Genomic DNA, 20,789 nt, shown 5'->3' on the forward strand with positions numbered 1-20,789 from the left:
TGCTAGAATAAAATCAGGGAGTGATGAGCAGTGGTTGTGGAAAGGGTAGGTATATGCTTCGTTTACCCACAAGAGGGCAGCACACTGACAAAGGCTTGTGAAACATGGCTCCAAGTTTCTTGAACCTTCTATCCATGTCCTCTTACTTATTTCCTAGTCCCAGTGCCTAGCATCTCATTTTCTGTTATCATTGCCTACATGGAAAGCTGGCAGAGGGTTTTAGGAAGAAAGGAAAGGGAGCATCATCTAAATTTTCTTGTAATTGCTTTTTACTCACTAATAGGTAAAGTTACAAAAAGCAGGTAAGGAAGAAACAAATGGAGGGAGGAGCTAAAACAGAGGAGGGGCATATGGATAAAGGGATGGAAACGCTCTCATTTCCCCATTCCTATTAATCTTCCCTTCATGACTGACCAAAAAAAGTTAGGTATTCATTCATTTTCTAAATAGAACCTGGACGAGGTAAGGAAGTACATCCAGTTAGGATTAATGTACATTCACAGGTTACCTTAAAATTCACAAATTTAGGTGAATTTTAAGTGGAAATTAAAATTAAAGTGAGAAATCTAGGTGAGTCTTAATAAACATGGCCTGTGAACAGTCTACTAATTGGGCTGTAAAAGCACAAGCAAATGATAACAGTGTACTTCAAAATGAAACAAAAAGCAGAAGAAAACTCTACCATATAATTAGAATGGCTTTTGCTATTTTTAAAAACACTTCAGGGCAGAACTCATCCTCAAAATGTGGCTGCTTCGAAGCCAAATTATACTGCTCAAGCTATGGGGACCAGAAGTCGAATTTTTGGACTGACTGTATAATATGTAGGTCTTCAGAATTTCAGGATAAAAACTTCATTTTTATTTTTCATTTGTAATAAGCATTCTGATATCAGAAATCAATTTACCTCTGAAACTCAGAGACCACACCTGGTTCTCTTTTCATGGACAGTGATAGCAATTAAGAGAATTTCAATCAGTTAAGAACTTTCATTTGACTAATGCAGGAGACAGGCTGCATTTTGTTGCTGGCCTTAAGTTATTCTAATGACGTATTTGAGCTAGGAGAATACATGTTGAAAGTGAGTATTAATTAGGATGTTCATTTGATAGGATACACAGTATAAAATGTGACCAGAGCCTTTTCTTTTGACTTTCAGATTTTAAAATCTAGCTTCCAATTTGTAGTTTTAAAAAACTGGTCAATCAATTTATATATCAGGCAACTAATAATGCCTATAAAAACAGACTTGGTAATCTAAAATAAGTTACTGGCAGTATCAAGCTTAAAAGCTGGAAATGTGTGTGTGTGTGTTTTTTTTTTTTAAAGCTAGAAGTGTTTGAGCTTAACACAAAAACATTCATTAAAACTGAAAATGATCAAGATTTCTTTTTCTGTAACTTAGTAACTTTACTGCTGATATAAACTATAGAACAGTGTAAAAGTAAATTTTTCATTTACATTAAATATAATTATTTGGAAACATAAGGAATTTTGATTTATTTAAAAAGGGATTTTTCTTTAGGAAACCTTAAGGATCTATACATTTAGGCATATCTGAATTTCTGGGCAAAGCTTCCATCTTGTTTCTTTGCTTCTATATATTGTCTATTTATTGTCTAAAAATGGCCCTGTTTTTTTCCATCAAAAATTGTTTTATTTTGATCATGCGAATGAGCATTCAAACAATTACGGAAATTCTTTACATTACCAAGATTTTAAAATTGGACTAATATAATTTTATTTCAAGATCTAATGTAAGAAAAAGGCAATTACTAGAAAACCTCTGCTGACATGTAGAGGGAACAGAGAGCATCAATTAAAAGCTGAGATTTTTGGAGGCTACCTAAAGGACACCACCAGCCTGGTCCTTTCTAATAGCAAAGGCTCAGTGGCGTGCACTTCAAGAGTACCAAGGGGAACAGAAACTTCAATCGGATCTGGGTCACTGCAGTAAAGGGAAGAAACAGAGCTCAACCTGGGAAAGGGAGTTGAGGAGAAGCATCAACTTTGAAACATTGTGGTGTTTTCAGTATATTTACCTGTCTTTTCCTAGGATTTCTTTTTTTAAGTCTGTCTATTTATTTTGAGAGAGGGAGAGCATGCATGTGTGAGCAGGGGAGGGGCAGAGAGGGGGTCAGAGAATTCCAAGCAGGCTCCGTGCCCACAGTGCTGAAGCTCAGTGGGGAACCGTAAGATCATGACCTGAGGTGAAGTCAAAAGCTGGATTCTTAACTAACTGAGGTACCCAGGCACCCCCCTGCTAGGGTTTTCCTCCCCCAATTTTATTTATTTATTTAAGTAACCTCTATCCTCAAAGTGGGGCTTGAACTCTCAACCCAAGAGTTGCATGCTCTGCCCACTGAGCCAGCCAGCAAGCCCCGGGATTTTTCTAAAACTCTAAGTCTCTGTAATTCTAGTTTTGATTTACTGAGGTAAGTAATAAATTACAGTGAACCGCTAGGTTTATTTCCAGAGTTACTATATGACTTTAGATTCACATTTATATCATTGTTTTTTAAACCTAATTTTTATAATATCCCATTATTTTGCAGAACTATTGCTAGCTTTATGGACAAAAGAGATTTATGAAAGTTATTTACCAGTGCATCTTAGAAACTTTGTTGGCAGTGTGGCATTTTGAGGTAAGACTTCGGGTCTTTATTAGATTACTTTCCAAGTGTAAATGTACACCGTGGTTAAATTTCAATAGCATCAGTCTCTGGAGTGAAGACTGGAATTTGAACTTATGAAATGCTGATTTCTAAAGCATTCCAACTGGCAAAATTATAATGAAAACATGTTGTGGGAAAATATATATATTAAAAAAAGTAAATTTCTTTTAAAAATTAAAAAAAAATGATTGAACAGCTTTCAAAGGGTTATCCTAATGCAAAATCCCTCTTTAAAAAGAACTAATTTTAAAGCTGTACCTCATTATTTTGTTTTAAGCAGGCAAATATAAATACGTAAGCATTTGTCTTACGACATTATCCACAGTAACGTCTTTCATTTGGTAAAATGCTCAAGTCTGAATTATTTTGAAACAGCTAAACAAGTTATAGCTTAATTTATATAGATAAAAAATGCATTCACTGGAAGAAATCCAATGTTCAAGAACATATCAAAAGTTTGCATCAAATTAAAATTAAATATTAATAGAGAATTTCATAAAAACTAAAATATGGAAATATCAGTCCCTGTTCATGAACTGGCATTCACCGTAACCATCCACACTCACTACTACCGCTGAGGAAATGGCAGCAACTATAGGCCACTGTAAAAATGATTCTACAGAGCTTAGCAAAGACCAACACCAGGAGGAGGTGGCTGAACAAGGACTGGAGCTATAGCATTAAAAACGATCACCATACTTTACACCCATAGTGAAATTACCTCCTGAGAGCACACCACACCGCCCCCTCTTGGTCTTCCAACAAGGTATTCACAGCTAGGTACCTAGTTCTTTAATTAGGTCAACCCCAAGCAGAGATAAACCTTACTGAGTGGGAGTTTTCTTGGGATAAGAAAAGGGAAGTCTGGAGGATTCAGGCTCCCAATTTTCCAGCGACCCAGCATTTGCATTGCTCCTAACAGTCATGACTGTCCTTTCTACTGGTTTATTTTGGCATTACTGAATTCACCCTGTTAGGAATTCCTTATTCTGTCACTTATAAAAGTCATGCTATTAGCTCTAAATAACTTGGAAAACTGTGCTATATTTCAAAAGTTTTATTAGGTACTGTAATAAAAATTCTACAAATCCCACCTGATGATCCAAATATATGGTGTTCCTTTGAAGATGATGTGAAAGAATTTCATTCTAGTAGGCACCAATCAAGAAACAAAGGAATAGAGAAAGAGGGTGTAGAATTCATGAAAAGGTCAATTTTGAAATAAGAAAAACAGGTAGTTTATCATAACCCACTATATCACAGTACACAACTTTCATATACATGCTTCCCTATAAACTGTACAGATGACATATTAAATTATTAAAAATTACACTTAGTTTTGTAAGAAATTAAGTAGACATGCACAGAAGCTAAAATATTAAGCAGAAAAATCCTTCCAACAGCTTTAGCAGATTCAATATTAGAAGTTTTACAGGTTAATACTTTTCTGTGACATAGTACTACTACTTCTTTGGATGTTTGTCATATAACCAGAGGCTATTAAACCCTTTGAGAAATGTTTGCATGGGTTCATTCTTTTAGTCAAGAACAAAAGAAATATCTTAATCTCTGACATTTATAAGGCAGTATTATTAGTTATAACCAATTTTCAACTTAGTACTTTCTAGGAAATTATAGGACTTTTCAATGATCTGTTTTATCAGCCATGGAAGCTACAGTATATGGTAAATGAAGTCTGTATGCGTTTCCTTCCTCACGACCAAAAGTTGGTGAGTGAGCGGGTTGGAAAGCCAAGAAGAAATTCATCCTATCCATATTTCCCTTTAGTAACATAAAAATAAGTGAATTCTCAAAGGGTCAATAGGAGATTATAATGTCGCAGCAATGACTGTATGGGCTCATGCTCGACACCAACGACACCGATCAAACTGATTAACGAATGGCTCCAGGTGAGTGGTAATGGCAGACGACACATAAAGAGTCTTCATAGCTGACCTTTGGGCTGTGGGCCTCAAGTTTCAGCTGCATGAGCTGTGCTAACGTGTGCTCCCGGACACTACTCAGTTCGGCCTGCTGCCGTCTCAGCTTTATTAGCAGCAGCGTAAGCTCCTCTGGCTGAAGGAGTACAATTTAAGAATCCAAACAGTGGAAAACAGATTAATTGTTGTCTTAAGTGACAGATATTAAACCAAGATTTCTTGGCAAGTTTCCTCTTATGGTTGACATCAAACATAGTGCCTAGGCACTATGATGATAGGTCCTACATAAATGCATAGATATCTAGAGAAATAGAAGGAACAGTGTTACTTTAAAAGATACAGCAAAACAACAGTATATTAAGGCATTTTCTCAGAATTCATGAGAGAATACTTAAATGTTAAATATAAAAAAGTACAATGCCAAAAAAACCACTGTAAGGTTTGTACATAAGAGCTATTAAAAAATAATCATTAAAAGACATTTTTAAGTGATGCCTAAGATTTTACAGCAATAGAACAATACCTGCATGTCCAACATTCTATTTTAGAGAATAGAAAGTAAAAAAAAACATTAAAACTCATGTAGAACTTGGATGATACTTTCATATCATTAAACTCAGTACCCGGGATCTATTAATTGCTTCCCAGTTATATTTTTAAATGTCACTGCTACTGCGTTCACAGGATATTTTAAATGACAAAAAAATCAGTTTTTATTTTTTAAGGGGGGTAAAAGAAAAAAAAAAAAGACTGTATTTAGTACCAACAGAGAGGTTCCATGAGTACATAAACCCTGCTCCCACACTCTGGCTCCTGACTGGTTACTATGATCAACAAGAGGAAGCAATTTTCAATGGTAGATATAATTCCTTAAGAGGCCAATCTGACATATTGTTCTTCGTTAGAAATACAGTAAGGTATGGTTATTGGCAGTCTCATAGGCCATAAAATATTATTTGGTATTTCTATGAGCTTTGTTACGATTAAAAACTACAGATGGGCTAGAGGGAGATTCTCATCACTTCAGAGCTACACTATGGTCTTAAGACTTCCAGGCCAGACAATGTCCCTGAGATGGATTTATCTTGCCTATAACACAGTATTACACCAGCTCTCTTCTGTTCTATTCATCTGCCATCTGTCTTTACATTCTATACAATTTTTTAAGGGACAGAAATAATCTTTAACTGTAATTTGAAATTATATGAAAATTTATTGCCTTTAGGCTTACTTAGAAGGGAGCCAGAGTTACTATGGGATTAAAGAGTAAAAGAATGTGTGTGTGTGTGATGTAAAGAAGACATTTCCCCACAGGCGGAGAATCGCCGCTTTTGCTCTGATGCCAGCCACGCCTGGTGACCGCATGACTATGGGAGAGTCATGTATTATGACCACCATATGAAGTTCTTGAGGTCTTGCCAAGTAGAGGGTAGGGTGGTGTAAGGGATTCAGATAGTCTAAGACCCAGAATGATATTTTTAAGAAATATCAAAATAAGGAATCTTGAAACTCTGGTTTATCATTTACTGAGTTAAAAAGATAGAGATTTTTCAAAAGGATGATAGATTCCAGGAAGTTTGCTACATATTTAAATTTTGAGGCAAAATAGAAAGAGGCACATTTTTGACCCACACAAAAGGTGGTTAAGTATATTTTATCTCAACTATCCACTAGAGGGAGCAAGGCAGAAGATAAAAATTCCTAAAACGATTCTTAGCATTATCTTATGATAAATGTCTGTTTCTTGGCAGATTACCAATCTAATATTTACAAATTACAACATTTAAAAGTTTTCAGCTTTACTCAAGCAATATTTATAACCTTTAATGAGTAAGCCGGAAATAGTTTAAAGCCAGGACACCTTTCTCATAACTTAGCATGTAAAAGATCCAGAAATGAAATAAAATGTCTGCAAAACACTTAAGATGAATTTGTTTTGATTCCTGCAGGAAGAGAATTTTAAGTGAACAAATACACAGATCCTCAAATCACATCTTCACAGGAACTGAGACTACCTACTGATATTAATGCAAAGATAAAACAATGCCATTAAAATAAAATGAAGTAGTGAAAGTCATCTTTTCTATTTAATGTGAAGAAAAATAGTGTCCTGGTAATAGAACTCCTTCCCAATTTGAACATAATACTGACAATGAAATGGTAATGGTAAGTACGTGCCTGCACCTAGTATTTATAGTCTCTGCATAAATATGTAAATCATTTTTCCCATCTAAAGTAGTTACTCTATGCAAAAATTCATGGGAGAAACTGCTTTTTTTATTTTTTAAAGTTTACTTATTAGAGAGAGAGACAGCACGCACAGGAGAGTCACGGAGAGAGGGAGAGAGAGAATCTCAAGCAGGCTCCACGCTGTCAGCACAGAGCCTGATGTGGGGCTCGATCTCACAAACCACGAGATCAGGACCTTAGCAGAAATCAAGAGTTGGATGCTTAACTGACTGAGTCACCCAAGTGCCCCCCAGGAGGGACTATTCTTAATAGGACCATGGTGTGACTACACACGGTTGCTTGCTGGATTTGTTCCACTAGACAACTACTCCAACTTCTGTTTTAAGAATTAGGGAATCGGGACACATGGGTGGCTCAGTTGGTTGAGCATCCAACTCTTTAATTTCGGCTTGGGTCATGATCTCATGGTTCATGGGTTTGAGGACCTGTATGGGACTCTGCCTTGACAGCACGGGGCCTTCTTGGGATTCTCTCTCTCTGCCTCTTCCCCACTTGTGCACTCTCTCTCTTTTTCTCTCTCAAAATAAATAAACCTAACGAAAAAAAATGAGGGAATCAACATCCAATGAAGTAAAGAAACTCACGTAGGTTATACAATAAACCCTGAAAATATAATCTTATATTCAGGCAATCAGACATTTAGGGAGATGTCTCCAGTCAGATGGTGGAATGGCTTCATGATCCCAAATTCTTCTGATGAGCTCTCTTCCACAAAAGTAGCAACAGTTTTTCTTTTGGAGGAACCTCTCTGAAATTCAAACTTAAAAGCTATGTCAGATATGTGCTATCAGGTGTAGCACATAAATAAAACATGACAGGATAAATAAAAATACTGAACTCACCGTTTTGCCTTGGAGGCTCTGGGGACTAACAGACTGTAAAGTCAGGCCAGCTGGCATTGACCTCCTGTCAGGCACATAGACATGCTAGGAAAATGAAAGTACAATTCTGTCGTCAATGTCAATGATGAGAAATCTTAAATTTACATTATAAAATATCACTTAAATTTGTTATTAGTGCTAATGAAAGTAGATATTAAAAGTTGGTTGCAAAGTGTTACCTGAAACTGTATCAATGAACTTTTCATACTGTTACATTAACAACTATTAGTTCATAGGCATACCTAGAAGACACTGTGAGTTCAGTTCCTGACTACTACAATTAAGTGAATTATGCAATAAAGTGAGCCAAATAAACTTTTTGGTTTCCAAGTGCATGTTCAAGTTACATTTGCACTATGCTGCTATTAAGTGTGCAATAACATTATGTCTTAAAAAAAGTACCTTAATTAAAAGGTACTTTACTGCAAAAAAATTCTTTTTTTTAAAAATTTTTTTAGCATTTATTCAGTTTTGAGAGACAGAGAATGAGTGGGAATGGGGCAGAGAGAGACACACAGAATCTGAAACAGGCTGAGCCATCAGCACAGAGCCTGATGTGGGGCTTGAACCCACAAACTGTGAGATCATGACCTGAGCTGAAGTCGGATGCTTAACCGACTGAGCCACCCAGGCGTCCCCCAAAAATTCTAATCATCATCTGAGCCTTCAGTGAATTGTAATCACTGATCACAGATCTCCGTAACAAATAGAACAGTAAAAGAATGGTTTGAAATAATGTGAGAATTACCAAAATGTGACAGAGACATAAGTGAGCAAATCCAGTGGAAAAAATGGTGCCGACAGACTTCCATGACACAGAGTAGGTGCAAACCTTAACTTTGTAAAAAATGAGGTATGTACAGAGTGCAATAAACCGAAGCACCTGAGAATGAGGTATGCCAGTGTTTATGCTTTCAATGAATTTTTTACCCATCTCTGATTTTGGAATATCAAACACTGGTCATGTGGAAAGTGCTGGTTCAATGAGTTCTGCAGATGTTGACACATATCCGTCAGTGTACAATACAGTAACACACATTTGTTAATACTACCACTGATCTTTAAGCACCAGAAAGCTATCAAGCTCACAGTGGCAGACAGAAGATTTCCAAAATTCTAATTTTTGCTTGAAAGCTCACATTTGTCATCAGTGACAAATACTGTTGGTTGTTTTCCTGGAAGTGACAGGATAACATTTCACTGTGAGAAGTGTCTGTCAGATACCGAGTGTGAACAACCGTAGTTTGTCTGTCATTCATTCTTTCAAGTAAAAATGGTGTTTCAGGAAAAAAAGAGCTAGTTCAGCTTGCAACTCAATCACACAAATCTTCTTTTCTGAGTCAACCCTGATATTAGCAGTTTGATACGCAAGAGAAATGCTTTAAGCACATTTCTCATTTCATCACACCCACACACGAAAATGATATATAATGAAAGGTCAAAATTGAATAAAATTATCTTTCATTGCTTCATCAAAGGGATTTTTAAGCGAAACTGCTTCCTTTATTTTTGTTGCCATTATGTGGCAGGGAAGCATCACAATGACCACGGTAGAGTTGGAGCTGCCTCCAATTCATGCTAACATGCCAGTACCCACGCTGCTTTTGCACTCTTAGAAAATGGTAACACAATGAATAATGTCTCATTATTGCCATTATAAAAATGGTTTTGAGCTTACAGACTCCCTGAAAGGGACATGGGAACTCCTCAGGGGTCCATGGACATACTTGGGGAACCAATGATCACATCGAGGAAAATGGCAGAACAGTTTGAAAGAAAATTGTGGCAATGTTAAAGAAGTTTTCTGGGAAGAGGAGTAGACAACTAGTTGATTAGGAATTAGAGAGCATACATTCATTTTATATTTGTTGTAGAAACAGATGATAGGGGCGCCTGGGTGGCTCAGTCGGTTGGGTGTCCAGCTTTGGCTTAGGTCATGATCTCACAGTTTATGGGTTCAAACCCTGCATGGGCTCTCTGCTGACAGCCTGGAGCCTGCTTTGGGTTCTGTGTCTCCCCCTCTCTCTGTCCCTCCCCTATCTGTGCTCTACTCTGTCTCTCTCTCTCAAAAATAAACATTTAAAAAAAAAAAACAGATACAGATGATAAATTTAGGCTAAAAATGATAAAAGTACTAATTACCAGGAGAACACTTTTCAAACAACCACACACTAATGATCAGATCAGATTTCTCTTAAATATTGTTACTATTTTCCAAAGATGATTTATTCATTGGATGTACAAAGTGACAAAATACTGAACTTTGTTATGACAGAATTCAAAGTGAGCCTTTTTTGGTGAGGCAAACTAAAGCTTCCTCCAAGAAGGAAAATTTCTGATAGACTTATTCATTTCTAACCAATGCTTATTTATGGAAAGCATATATTTTATTTATATCAAATATATACTTTATACGATGTTATAACTGAAGGAGTCAGTTTGTCAGAAGGATAAGGAAAAGTACATTTTAAAGTGGTATAAAGTAAGAAATTCTTTAGAATTAAAAAGAAAATGACAGAAAAATTCCTCTTCATTTTACTTCACTAAACACTGCCTGCATACAGGCTGAATGATCAAAGCATGTGCTTTGGTATGATAAAAAGCTACCCAACACAAAACACTCTCAATTAACTCCAAATAATCTACTAAGCAATGCTTAAGCCAACTTCATGTACAAATTAAAACATGATCTCTATGTAAATCTTAAAAGTATATATGCTAGTAGGCACTCTTATTCTAATATTAACTCAGGTACATAAGGAGGTATTTCAATAAGCCATATATGCAGCTGGTCAGAAGAAGAGACTAGCATTTTTCTTAAAAAAATTTATTTTGAGAGAGAGCAAGAGCAAGAATGAGTGAGCGAGTGGGGAGAGGGGTAAAGAGAGGGAGAGAGAATCCCAAGCAGGCTCTGCACTGTCAGTGGAGAGTCTGATGTGGGGTTCGATCTCATGATCTCATGACCCACAAAATCATGACCTAAGCTGATATCAAGAGTCAGACACCTAACCAACTGAGCTACCCAGGTGCCCTGAGGTTAGCACTTTTATCTTAGCAAAGAGCTGGATGAATCTCACGCAAGAATAAAGGTATACTGGAAGAGGACAGGTATAGAATTTTCAAGTGTGTGAAGAGCCAATCAAAATGCAAGTGGTCTTAACCTACATGGAAATTTGATGACACAGGCTATGGAGCACAGAAGAATGCATAACACATCGGCTCAAAATAACTATTCCTGTGCTCTTAAAAGACGACATGTTGCCAGCGTAGGCTTTTATATGTGAGACTCTGGTACTGCAGATTATTCTTTTTAAATTTTGATTTAAAAAAAAGACATTTATGGTTTTTTAAAAAGTTCATTTATTTTTTGAGAGAGAATGAATGCATGGGGGAGGGACAGAGAGAGAGAGAGAGAGAGAGAGAGAGAGAGAGAGAGAGAGAATCCCAAGTAGGCTCCTCACTCTCACCACAGAGATCGATGTGGGGCTCAGACTCCCAAACTGGGAGATCATGACCTGAGCTGAAACCAAGAACTGGATGCTTAAATAACTGAGCCACCCAGGTGTCCCATATTCTTAATTTTTAAAGCAAAGGAGCTGCCTTGCCTACCTATTTTCTTGTCTCTCCCAGTAAGAAAAAAGAACAGGTGGACAGAAATAAAACACAACATCCAGAAAGTAGTAGTTAACACAAGATTAGTGGGCATGTTACCTTAGGGTGATGGGCCCTGTGCCTGCGGTCTACAGTCACATCTCCTCTCTGAATTGGTGAAGACACTTCCGATCTGTATGTTCGTTGAGGGGAGTATCCCTGATAAGCAGCTATGGACCCATGGGAAGGTGATGTGGGAATAGAGTGCATTGTCTGATCAGAAATATTAACCATGGTCTTAGGACTGGTCAAAGCCGCGTGACGAGGGAGGGTGCTCTGCTTATTATAGAACTGACGCTGCTGCCACTCATAAAGCTGCCACATCGTGTCATCTCTCATTGATCTCCGTTTCTCCTCTGCTCCAAGTGCTACTGGTTTGTCCCGAGTGGAAGGGGTTACACTGCAGATACTTTCCGGCCGGGTCTTGCTATTTCTGGGGAGTGTTCTATAACCTTCTGGATAGCGGGCCATAACCGGGGCTCTGTGGCTTGGCATATTTCTTGGTAATGTTTGGTATGAAATTACTCTAAAATAAAAAAAAATTGAAATGTAAAAATGAAGAAGAGAGTTGTTTTCCAGATTCTAAATTAGAGTAATTTTTTTCCTTCTGGTAAGTAAAATATATCTTGAGACTTACTTTTAAAAGCTGATCAAAATATTACACAGGGTATAAAATATTAATGAACAGATTTTAACTTTTTTATGAAATTCAATGTGACGACTTTACTACATTAAGTAAAAAGCATCTTTGTGATTTACATAAAAGACTGTTAATTCCACACAATGTACAGTTTGGTTAAAAAAAAAGGAAAAATACTTATTTGTAAGACTATCTATGATCTAATCTTAAGTGTGTCTCCATATCTTATTTGTTTTTATGCAACACACTCCTAGACTCTTTTCATACAGGTAAGTCGTATTTCTGTGTAGGATGGAATACTGAAGGATTTGAGTTGTCCTACAGAGCATGAAGACAGGAAATGACACTGCAGGTGTCTGTGACTCCTCTATTATATCGTTTCCTTCAAAAAGCGGGACTATTTCTGGGAAGAAGTGCATCAGTACATTTGTGGTTTGAAAACCCCCCTTGATATCTTTTCTTAGTTTGAAAAATAAAAATGACTTGAAGCTAAAGCTCAAAATTTAACTAAAGGCAAAATACTTAAACCTGATAATATTCAGATATACAACTGCAAATCTCAGGAGTTTTACATGTTTCTAGCTTGGAAATGAATATTCCACCTTGGTATAAGCTTTGTGGGAGGCTTTTTAAAGCAATCTAAAAATTCCTCTTGTATATTAAGCATCTAAAATAAAGTTCTTCTAAAATGCTATATTTTTGGATATGGATACATAAGACATATTACTAAGCACAATTTATTTCAGTTTCCTAAAATTAAGAGAATAAAGTAGAATTTTAGTTTACAATTTTGAAAAAAGACTGTGGTAAAAACACTGTTTTAACTATCCTTTGCTAACCTCATGCTAGGTTGGATACATTAGGAAAAAGTTTCTTAAAAAGTTACCATTTGTGTTCCCCCATTATCTTCAGAGGTAGGAATAAGGTGTAATTACAATTCAAATTCTAAATGTGAACACAACCTTTTTAGTAACAATAACCACAATAAAATCTAGATTTAAAAGATCAATATTAATCATAAGTATTCATGTTGGTAGCATCTACACTGGGCATAAATCTATATTCTAATATAAAATGTAATTGAATAAACTAAATGTGGGGAAGTTGGGACCTCATACACCCAGGTTTTCTGACCTCTTCTTTCAACATTAACACGTTTCTTCTGTGCACTGTTATTTGCAACATAAAGTACAGTTTGGAACTGTGCATGCATGATTGCACACTATTTTGCTGCCTCCTACTGGGTGTTAAAATGTCAAAAGAAGTGGTGATCACATAGAACAGAAAGGGCAGAAGACTTAATGTATAAGTGACCTGACCACACTCTTTCACCATCTGGGAATCTGATAAGCTGGATGTCAGAGCTGTCTGACCTAAAGACTACTATCAGTGACAATGTGTAAACACTACTGTATTGTAGTAATTTCATTGTGATTAGGTGTAATGAATTGGGTGCATTTGAGCTAAGAGGGATGGTGATAATAAAAATCCCTGCATAATCTGTGCCTACTAGGGCAGTAAAATTATGTTACCTACCAGAGGAAGTCTCAAGTTAAATATCCTTTTTTTGTGGCTTAAAGCACCCATAGATGTGATAAAGCTGTGAAAAATATGACAAAACAGTAAAGTGGGAAAAAGCAGTTGATCACAAGTCAGGAAGGCCAAGATTCTTGCTCTCCTACTTATGTGCAAGGAGACCTTGGATGAACTACATTTTCTGGGACTCAGAGAATGTTAGAGAGTGGTGTTTTTTGGGTTTTTTTGGTGGTGGTGTGTGTTTTGAGGACAGGATAGGAAAAACCCAAGAGCTCATACTCCTTTTAATTTTTTTTTTCTTTTTTAAAGTGATCACTGTATCCAATGTGAGGCTCATACTCATGACCCCAAGCTCAAGAATCACAGGCTCTTCCAACAGAGTCAGCCAGGTGCTCCTCTTGAGTCTTTCAACATGTGGGTTAAAGGTAAGAGTTAGTGAGCCTGCTAGGAATGGCATGTAGTCTCTTACTTCCTTAAGTAGGCCTTTTTCATTATGCCAATGATTCCCAGACTTCTGGATTGAATAAAAAAGTAAAATAATCCTTCTGTTAAAAAAATGTTTCCCTAAACCATGAAAATTATTTTAAAACCTTTACTCTTTAGTTGTAATAATTTAATTAAAAATAAAGATACACCCCATATCAGAAAGGACATAATCTTAAAATGCTACTAGAGTCTTTCATATGCTATACCCAAATCTGGCAAACTGCAACTTTTGGAGATTTGGTTTTCTCATCAATGATACGATGTGATCATAAAGCCATCGTACAGTTCTAAACTCCGTGTCTTATTATATATTTGAAATATTTCCAGTTTCTTCAACCACCCCCCCTAAACTAAATTTCCTTCATCATTCATGCTGGTTGTTCTTCAGCTTTTCAATGTCTTTACTTACAACAAGCTTGCGTACAACCGAACATGCCCCCCCTCCCCCAGCAGGAACTACTGCAGGGGGTTACCCACCTGATGCCTTTGGATCTGGGGTGAAGGAGAAAGGTACTCAGTACTCTGATATAACCAGTATAAAGGTTGTTCTATTCTTTGCTGCTTTCTTGCCACAAATACTTCCTTTTTTCCCCCCCTGCTGGGTCTCCCTTCCAACCCTACCTTCTCTGTTAACAACAAAGGTAGGAACTGGAACAAGTCCAGAGTTGGCAACCCCACAGCTATCTGCTAGGAAGAAAGTCAGTCACAGAAATAGATACTATCCTAGAACTTCTGTCCTACTACTAAAGCAATTTACCCCAATACACCCTGATTTCATCATTCACAAATTCAAGAACTATTATAGAGACCTTAATATGCAAAAGGCTCTGTACTAAGCAATGAACTATATATCACAGAAGCATATACTGAAAATATAAATGTTAACTTTATATCTAGTTTGAAAATATGGGAAAAAAACTATTTCTAAACATATAAGGAACGGACATATGTTGTTACTCTAAAACACAATAAAAACTGCCCATAAACTAGTATTTACGTTCCAGCTCAGAAAATCTATTGCACCAAAAACCTCCATCAGCACTCTGAAGCATTCACAATATGTAAGCTGGACCCTCCTGTGGACATGTATATTAAACATGAGCCGTTAACCTATCATATGATCATTCACAGTATGCTATTTCCCTACTGAGCTTGGCTAATTAATGACTACAATGTTTAAAAGGCTCTTCTGCCATCTTTGGAAGCACTTTTGAAGAATTTTAATAAAAAGTTAGGTTATTTTCAAGTAAATTTATTTTTACCGCATATACTTTCTAGCATTTTGAGACCTGTTTTTCAAAAACTAGTTTCCTTCAGTGGTTTCCCCAAAGAAATTCAAATTAAGCAAAGTGTGATTTACTTTTAAGTGAAAGCTTAAGAAATGAACACTGTAAGCTCCTTCATCAGGTTTGGTGCTCCATTCACTAGCAGCTGCCTGTCAAACACCATGAAAACCCTGTTCCTGTGATTCTGCCATGCAGAACAATGGATTAAGGCACCATGCATCTTAACAGTGCCTGCCACTCAAAAGAAACTTTTAAGTTCTGTTCACAGATGCGGGGATCTACTATTTGACTAAATATTAAGCCCCTTTTCTTTCTAACAGAACTTTAATAATAAAAGCAAGCGTTTCATAAAGTTTTACAAAATGAATTGTACTACGAATAACCCTTATGTTTCTTTCCACCAATAAAAATTATTTCATTATAAAACATCCCAACTATTTTTTAAATATGAAGTTCATATTATAATGTAGGTGATATATCTCAGTGACTCAAAGTAGACTCTAGCCAGTGAATCCAAAGTTGGAGGGGCAAGGTGGAGAAAATCCTAGCTCAAAATAACCGTCAGAAGCTGGAGGTCTGCATTCAAAAGAAAAAAGTCACACAGAAAGCCTTTATGTGTGCTAATTATATCCATCAAGAGACCCAAAAGTTCTTGGAAACTATTATTTATGCTCAACAATTTAAAAAAAATCCTAACTTCCAGATGTTTGTCAAACGACTGTAATTATACAGTTTCAACTGTAAGAAAGTATAGAATCATTGAGGAAAAGTGATTTCACTAAGAAGCGAGGTTTAATTTGCTGGGTGGAGATTCAGCAAATTTTCTGGCTGGGATTTTTATTATCGTTTCCCTGAAAATGGTTACCTTAGGTACTACCAAACATCCTTTCATTTTTTTCCCCCCAGAACTAACTCTGGCTTTCCTTCTGTCTAATCAAACTTTATTTTTGAAATGGGAAATCTTCTCACAATTCTCCCTTGGGAAAATCAGAAAAGTGAGTAGTCAGGGTGGGGAAGAAAATGGAAGTGAACACATTGCAGGAGTGTTCTGTAGTTGCTGGCTGAGATAACAAAAGATGAGGCCAAGTGTACCCAGGCCTTTGAGCTGCTCCTGAAAGGAGACAGACTTTGGCGGACAGCTGCAGACATCAGCTGTGACAACTGAGCAAAATGGAAGAACATTCCTATACCTCGGAAGTTTCACAGTGAAGTTACTCTTCACTTAGCCAAAACATCATTAAAGTCATTGTTTTTTGGTTTTCTACTTACTAAGAGTCACAATAACTCTTCAGGTAATTTTTCTGTCCACAAGCATGTTCAAGTCTTTTTTAAGTTCTGCATCACCATGTTCTGGTCTAATGACATAACAGTTTCTCATTGGTAGGTGCTTGCTTTTCTTCCATCTCCTCTGGCCTTTATTTTTCATCTCCTTTGCTGGCCCCCCAATTCTTTCTCCCTTAAATGTAAATGTTCTTTCAGGTTTTCCTGTGGAATCTTTATCTAGCTTCCAGCTGAATGAATTTATCTATTTTCATCCTTACCTTTAAGTGCTTTTGATATAATGATGATGCCCCAAAACTTATTTCAAGTCCAGATTTCTCTTTGGAGCTACAGACTACATACAGGCCACCTCAAAGTAAGCCTGTCCAATCAGTCATTACTTTCTCTCTTCCCAAATCCTTTCAAAGTGGTAAAAGGCATCAGGCAATCCTTGACGACCAGAGTCCTAAAAGCAGGTGTCACTCTTGATTTTCCCCTATCACTCAAACTAGACTGAGGGAGACTAGTTTGCAATCAAGCACATCCAAGCACTCAACTAGTCTTGTCAATCATACCTTAAATACATCCCCTCCCTCTCATCATTTCACTTAGTCCAATAGCTTTTGAGCTTTCTCTAATCTGTTCTCCCGATTCTGCAGCAGATCTTTCTGAAATACCAAATCTGAAAACATCTCTTCTGGCTTATGTCTCCAGCCTTGGTTCTCATGCATCATCACAGAGGTTGTACGTAAGCCATACTGGACGTCTCTGGATTCCTGTTTCAGCCCCATCAACTCTGCAGTTTTGTGTATCTAAGCCACGATCAGCCTGCCACCCTTAACAACTCAGCTTGTATTTCCTTTCCTGCAGAACAGTTTTCCTAAGAACACTTAGGCTGTGTTGACTGTCCCTGAAACCTGTTCTTATAGGCACCCTGTTCGTCCTTCATTTTGTCACAGTGTATTGCACTAGTTTATCTAACTTTCCCCTCTACTAGTCAAGGACTTCTGTGAGAAATGTGGACAGAACAATGGGAGATGGAGAAAAAACACTTATGTCTGATTACCATGAAGAAAAAACAAATGTTTATAATGTCTAAAACACAATTTGAACTAATACTTTTCAATAGGTGTCTCAGAAACCAATCTTTACCAACATAGTATGAAAAAAATCTGGTTTCAGGACACGCTATGACAAGACACTTACCCCCTGGTTTCTTCTTCATGACCTCTCCCTTTCTGGATTTTAATCCACTGTTCCAACTGTTGCATGGAGTTTGTCCTCTGCATGACTCGATCAGCCTCTGTATGTAAGGGCCCGGTATTTGGGTGATTTCCACCACGAAGATCTGCCAAGCTGACATTGATGGTTTTGTTCTCAGAACCATTCACATTGACTGGCCTATAGTGTCCAGCCTGAGCTGGGCATGTCAACCCGGTCTCATATTCAGATGGCAGAGAATTCAACTTCACGCTGTTAATTTTTGTTAAAGGTCTATCTTGACCATCCTTCTGAAATCCATATTTTTCAGCTTCCAATGCCTTTTTTTCTTCATTTTTGCTTATTTCCTTGTTTTTCTGGTTATTTTGGACCTCTGGTTTAATAAGCACTCTGTGGTTGGGAAAGATATTGATTTCCTTAGTTGGTGCGTTTTCAGATGTAACCTTGTCCACTCTGAAATCAGAGAAGAAAAACATAGTAAATCAGATGAAATAATCCACGTGTTATTTCTTGGACTCAGTCTAGGAAAAATGTAAAATTACCTTTGACTTTATGGAAAAACCTGAAAGGGTCACAGAAAACAAGTCTGTACAAATCCTCAATGTTGTGATATGAAAATTCAAGCACAACACCAAAATGCATAAATAGAAATGTGGGAGGGGAAGAAAACCTATGTTGTATATAGCACTGGAGGATAAAAAGTGATGAGTGTCCCCATTAGAAATCTGGAAATAAAGCAAATTAAGATTGCCCTTTGACAGTAAAATCACAAACCCCACACACGTAAAGGACCGCGGCAGCTGGTCATCTGAAACAGACAATGTGGCTTGCAGCCAAGGAGGGTTAACTCATCTTGAGACAAAAAGAAATCTGGTTTGCGGAAATGGCTGCACCAAGAAATTACGGTCTGATGCTGTCGAAGATCTGAACCATATGAATGACTAACTCTCTGTTTGTACTCAAGAGGACCTGACTTTTGGTGAACAGCTCTCAGAGTCAGCCTGCTGTAGCTCTACGGCTTACTAGCTGTGTTTCTGGACAAGATGCAGAAATTCACTGTGGGGATAACTGTAGCACCAAGGCTGTGAGATTGTGTGAGGATCAGATGAATATTTCAGCGGCTGCCACAGACTTGATTGCTATTACCATTCTATCTCACCAAGAAATTTTCGATTAGAATCTGACATCCCATGTCCATCTCCCCACTGGAAGAATATGCTGCTTAACAGTATATGGCTGGGGCACCGGACAGTTTTATTGCTCACCATTCCAGTTGTTATATCTAGGTCTTTCTGAAGAGAGTCAGCTTCTCTGAAACCAATCACTTCCAGACTCTGACAAGACCAAGTTGAGTGTCTGAACCTGCATGAAATTGCCAAGATCATGCCATGCTAGGAGGCCTTTCAGGAACTGGCCAACCTTCTACATTTCAATATATAATAATGTTCCTATCAGATCCCAACTGTGGTATTGCGGCCAGTTTTGGTGATGAGTAGGAAATACATAACCCATACATATACGGCTATAGACAGAGTTTAGAATATGATTAGAGAGGGTAAAAAAGAAAAGAAATGTGACTGGCTACTTTTCCTAGAGTAAATTTATGAACTATCCAAATATGCAGGTTGGATATAATTCAGAGCTTCTAGATTGGAAGCAATATTAGACCCCGGGAAAGTTTACTAAGATACGCCATGGAGCTTGTTTCTCTTAAAAGATAAAACTGTGAGAAGACTCACACTAAAAGCACACTGACCCTTACTAAATTCTAGGGGTGACAGGATGAGTTTAACATTGAATATTAAAAGCTGAGAATAATTTTTAGACTCAGGTACCTCTACTTTATCTAAAGCTATTATTTTAAATTAGAAGAGCATTGCCTTTTTTTGTATTCATTTTTCCGAAGACTTTTCATTTAAGACATGTAACAAAAAAGAACTATATATATTGACTTCTCAAATAGAACAAATGAATTTAGAAGAAATGAACTATCTAGTTAAAAGCTGACTGTTTCATCTCTTAGGTGATATGCTCTTATAAATATTTGTAAGTATTCTGGCCATACAGGAAAGAGAGCCCATTACCTTAACACCAAGCACACAAAATCTCCCTCTACTTATGAAATATTTTAATAATTAGGTCCTTCAGTTTGAAATATTAAGGCCAATGAGGCAGGACAAAAATGCCCACAGCTAGCATTAGAATAAAGAATATAATCTCTACAGGATAATGGTGGTTGATGTCAGGCTGGGCACAAAGGTGGTCTTCAATAATGTCTGGCTTGGGGTGCCTGTGTGGTTCAGTTGGTTAGGTATCAGAGTTTGACTCAGGTTGTGATCTTGTGGTTTCTGGGTATGAGCCCTGCTTTGGGCTCTCTGCTGTCAGCACAGAGCCTGCTTGGGATTCTCTGCCCTTCCCTGCTCATGCTCTCTCTCAAAAATAAGCATTAAAAAAAATAATTTCTGGCTGAGTAAATTATATCAATACAACCTGCTAAACATTGTTACAGGCACATAATCAACTAATAGGTTGCCAGAAGTCCAATCAAAATATTAACTATTATTTTTATCACCCTAAATTATGAGTAATTATCAGTTTTTAGAGCGGAAAATACAAGAAAAGAAACGGAAGTTGACATTCTGAGATAAGGACAACATACTTTATGAGATTATCTGGAAATCAAATATGTAAATTGTGATTTCTTTATTGTAAGTAATTCCTTGAAAATTTTTCTCTGAGGTTAGAATTATCTTAATATTTTTAATTAATTCTTTTCACCTATACATTTTCCCCACCTATCAGTACTAAGCACCTCATTTTTATGTTCATTTGGGTAATTTTTTTTAAGTGAGTGCTACACCATTCCTGGGGCTTGAACTCACAACACTGGGATCAAGAGTCCCACGCTTCGCTGATGGAGCCAGCCAGGCAACCCCCAATCAGGAAATTTTTAGACAAGAGAT

At 37.1% G+C, this 20,789-nt stretch overlaps 1 protein-coding gene across 5 annotated transcripts in view; it reads right to left on the bottom strand.

Annotated features, from left to right (window-relative positions):
• Positions 1–20,789, bottom strand: part of PLEKHA5 (pleckstrin homology domain containing A5) — a 239,797-nt gene that overhangs the window by 54,979 nt on the left and 164,029 nt on the right. For 4 of the 5 annotated variants that reach the window (XM_039249007.1, XM_039249006.1, XM_039249005.1 and 1 more), the window contains exons 10-12: positions 17,812–18,279; positions 11,458–11,923; positions 7,708–7,791 (exon numbers count right to left, since the gene is read on the bottom strand). In XM_039249007.1, the coding sequence (XP_039104938.1) occupies positions 7,708–7,791; positions 11,458–11,923; positions 17,812–18,279 (1,018 nt within the window). Of the gene's footprint in view, positions 1–3,769; positions 3,824–4,631; positions 4,752–7,707; positions 7,792–11,457; positions 11,924–17,811; positions 18,280–20,789 lie in introns of all 5 variants that reach the window. The other variant, XM_039249011.1, reaches the window with a different exon arrangement.

This window comes from Hyaena hyaena, unplaced genomic scaffold (assembly GCF_003009895.1).
Source record: "Hyaena hyaena isolate Hyena2069 unplaced genomic scaffold, ASM300989v1 scaffold_326, whole genome shotgun sequence".
Taxonomy (NCBI): domain Eukaryota; kingdom Metazoa; phylum Chordata; class Mammalia; order Carnivora; family Hyaenidae; genus Hyaena; species Hyaena hyaena.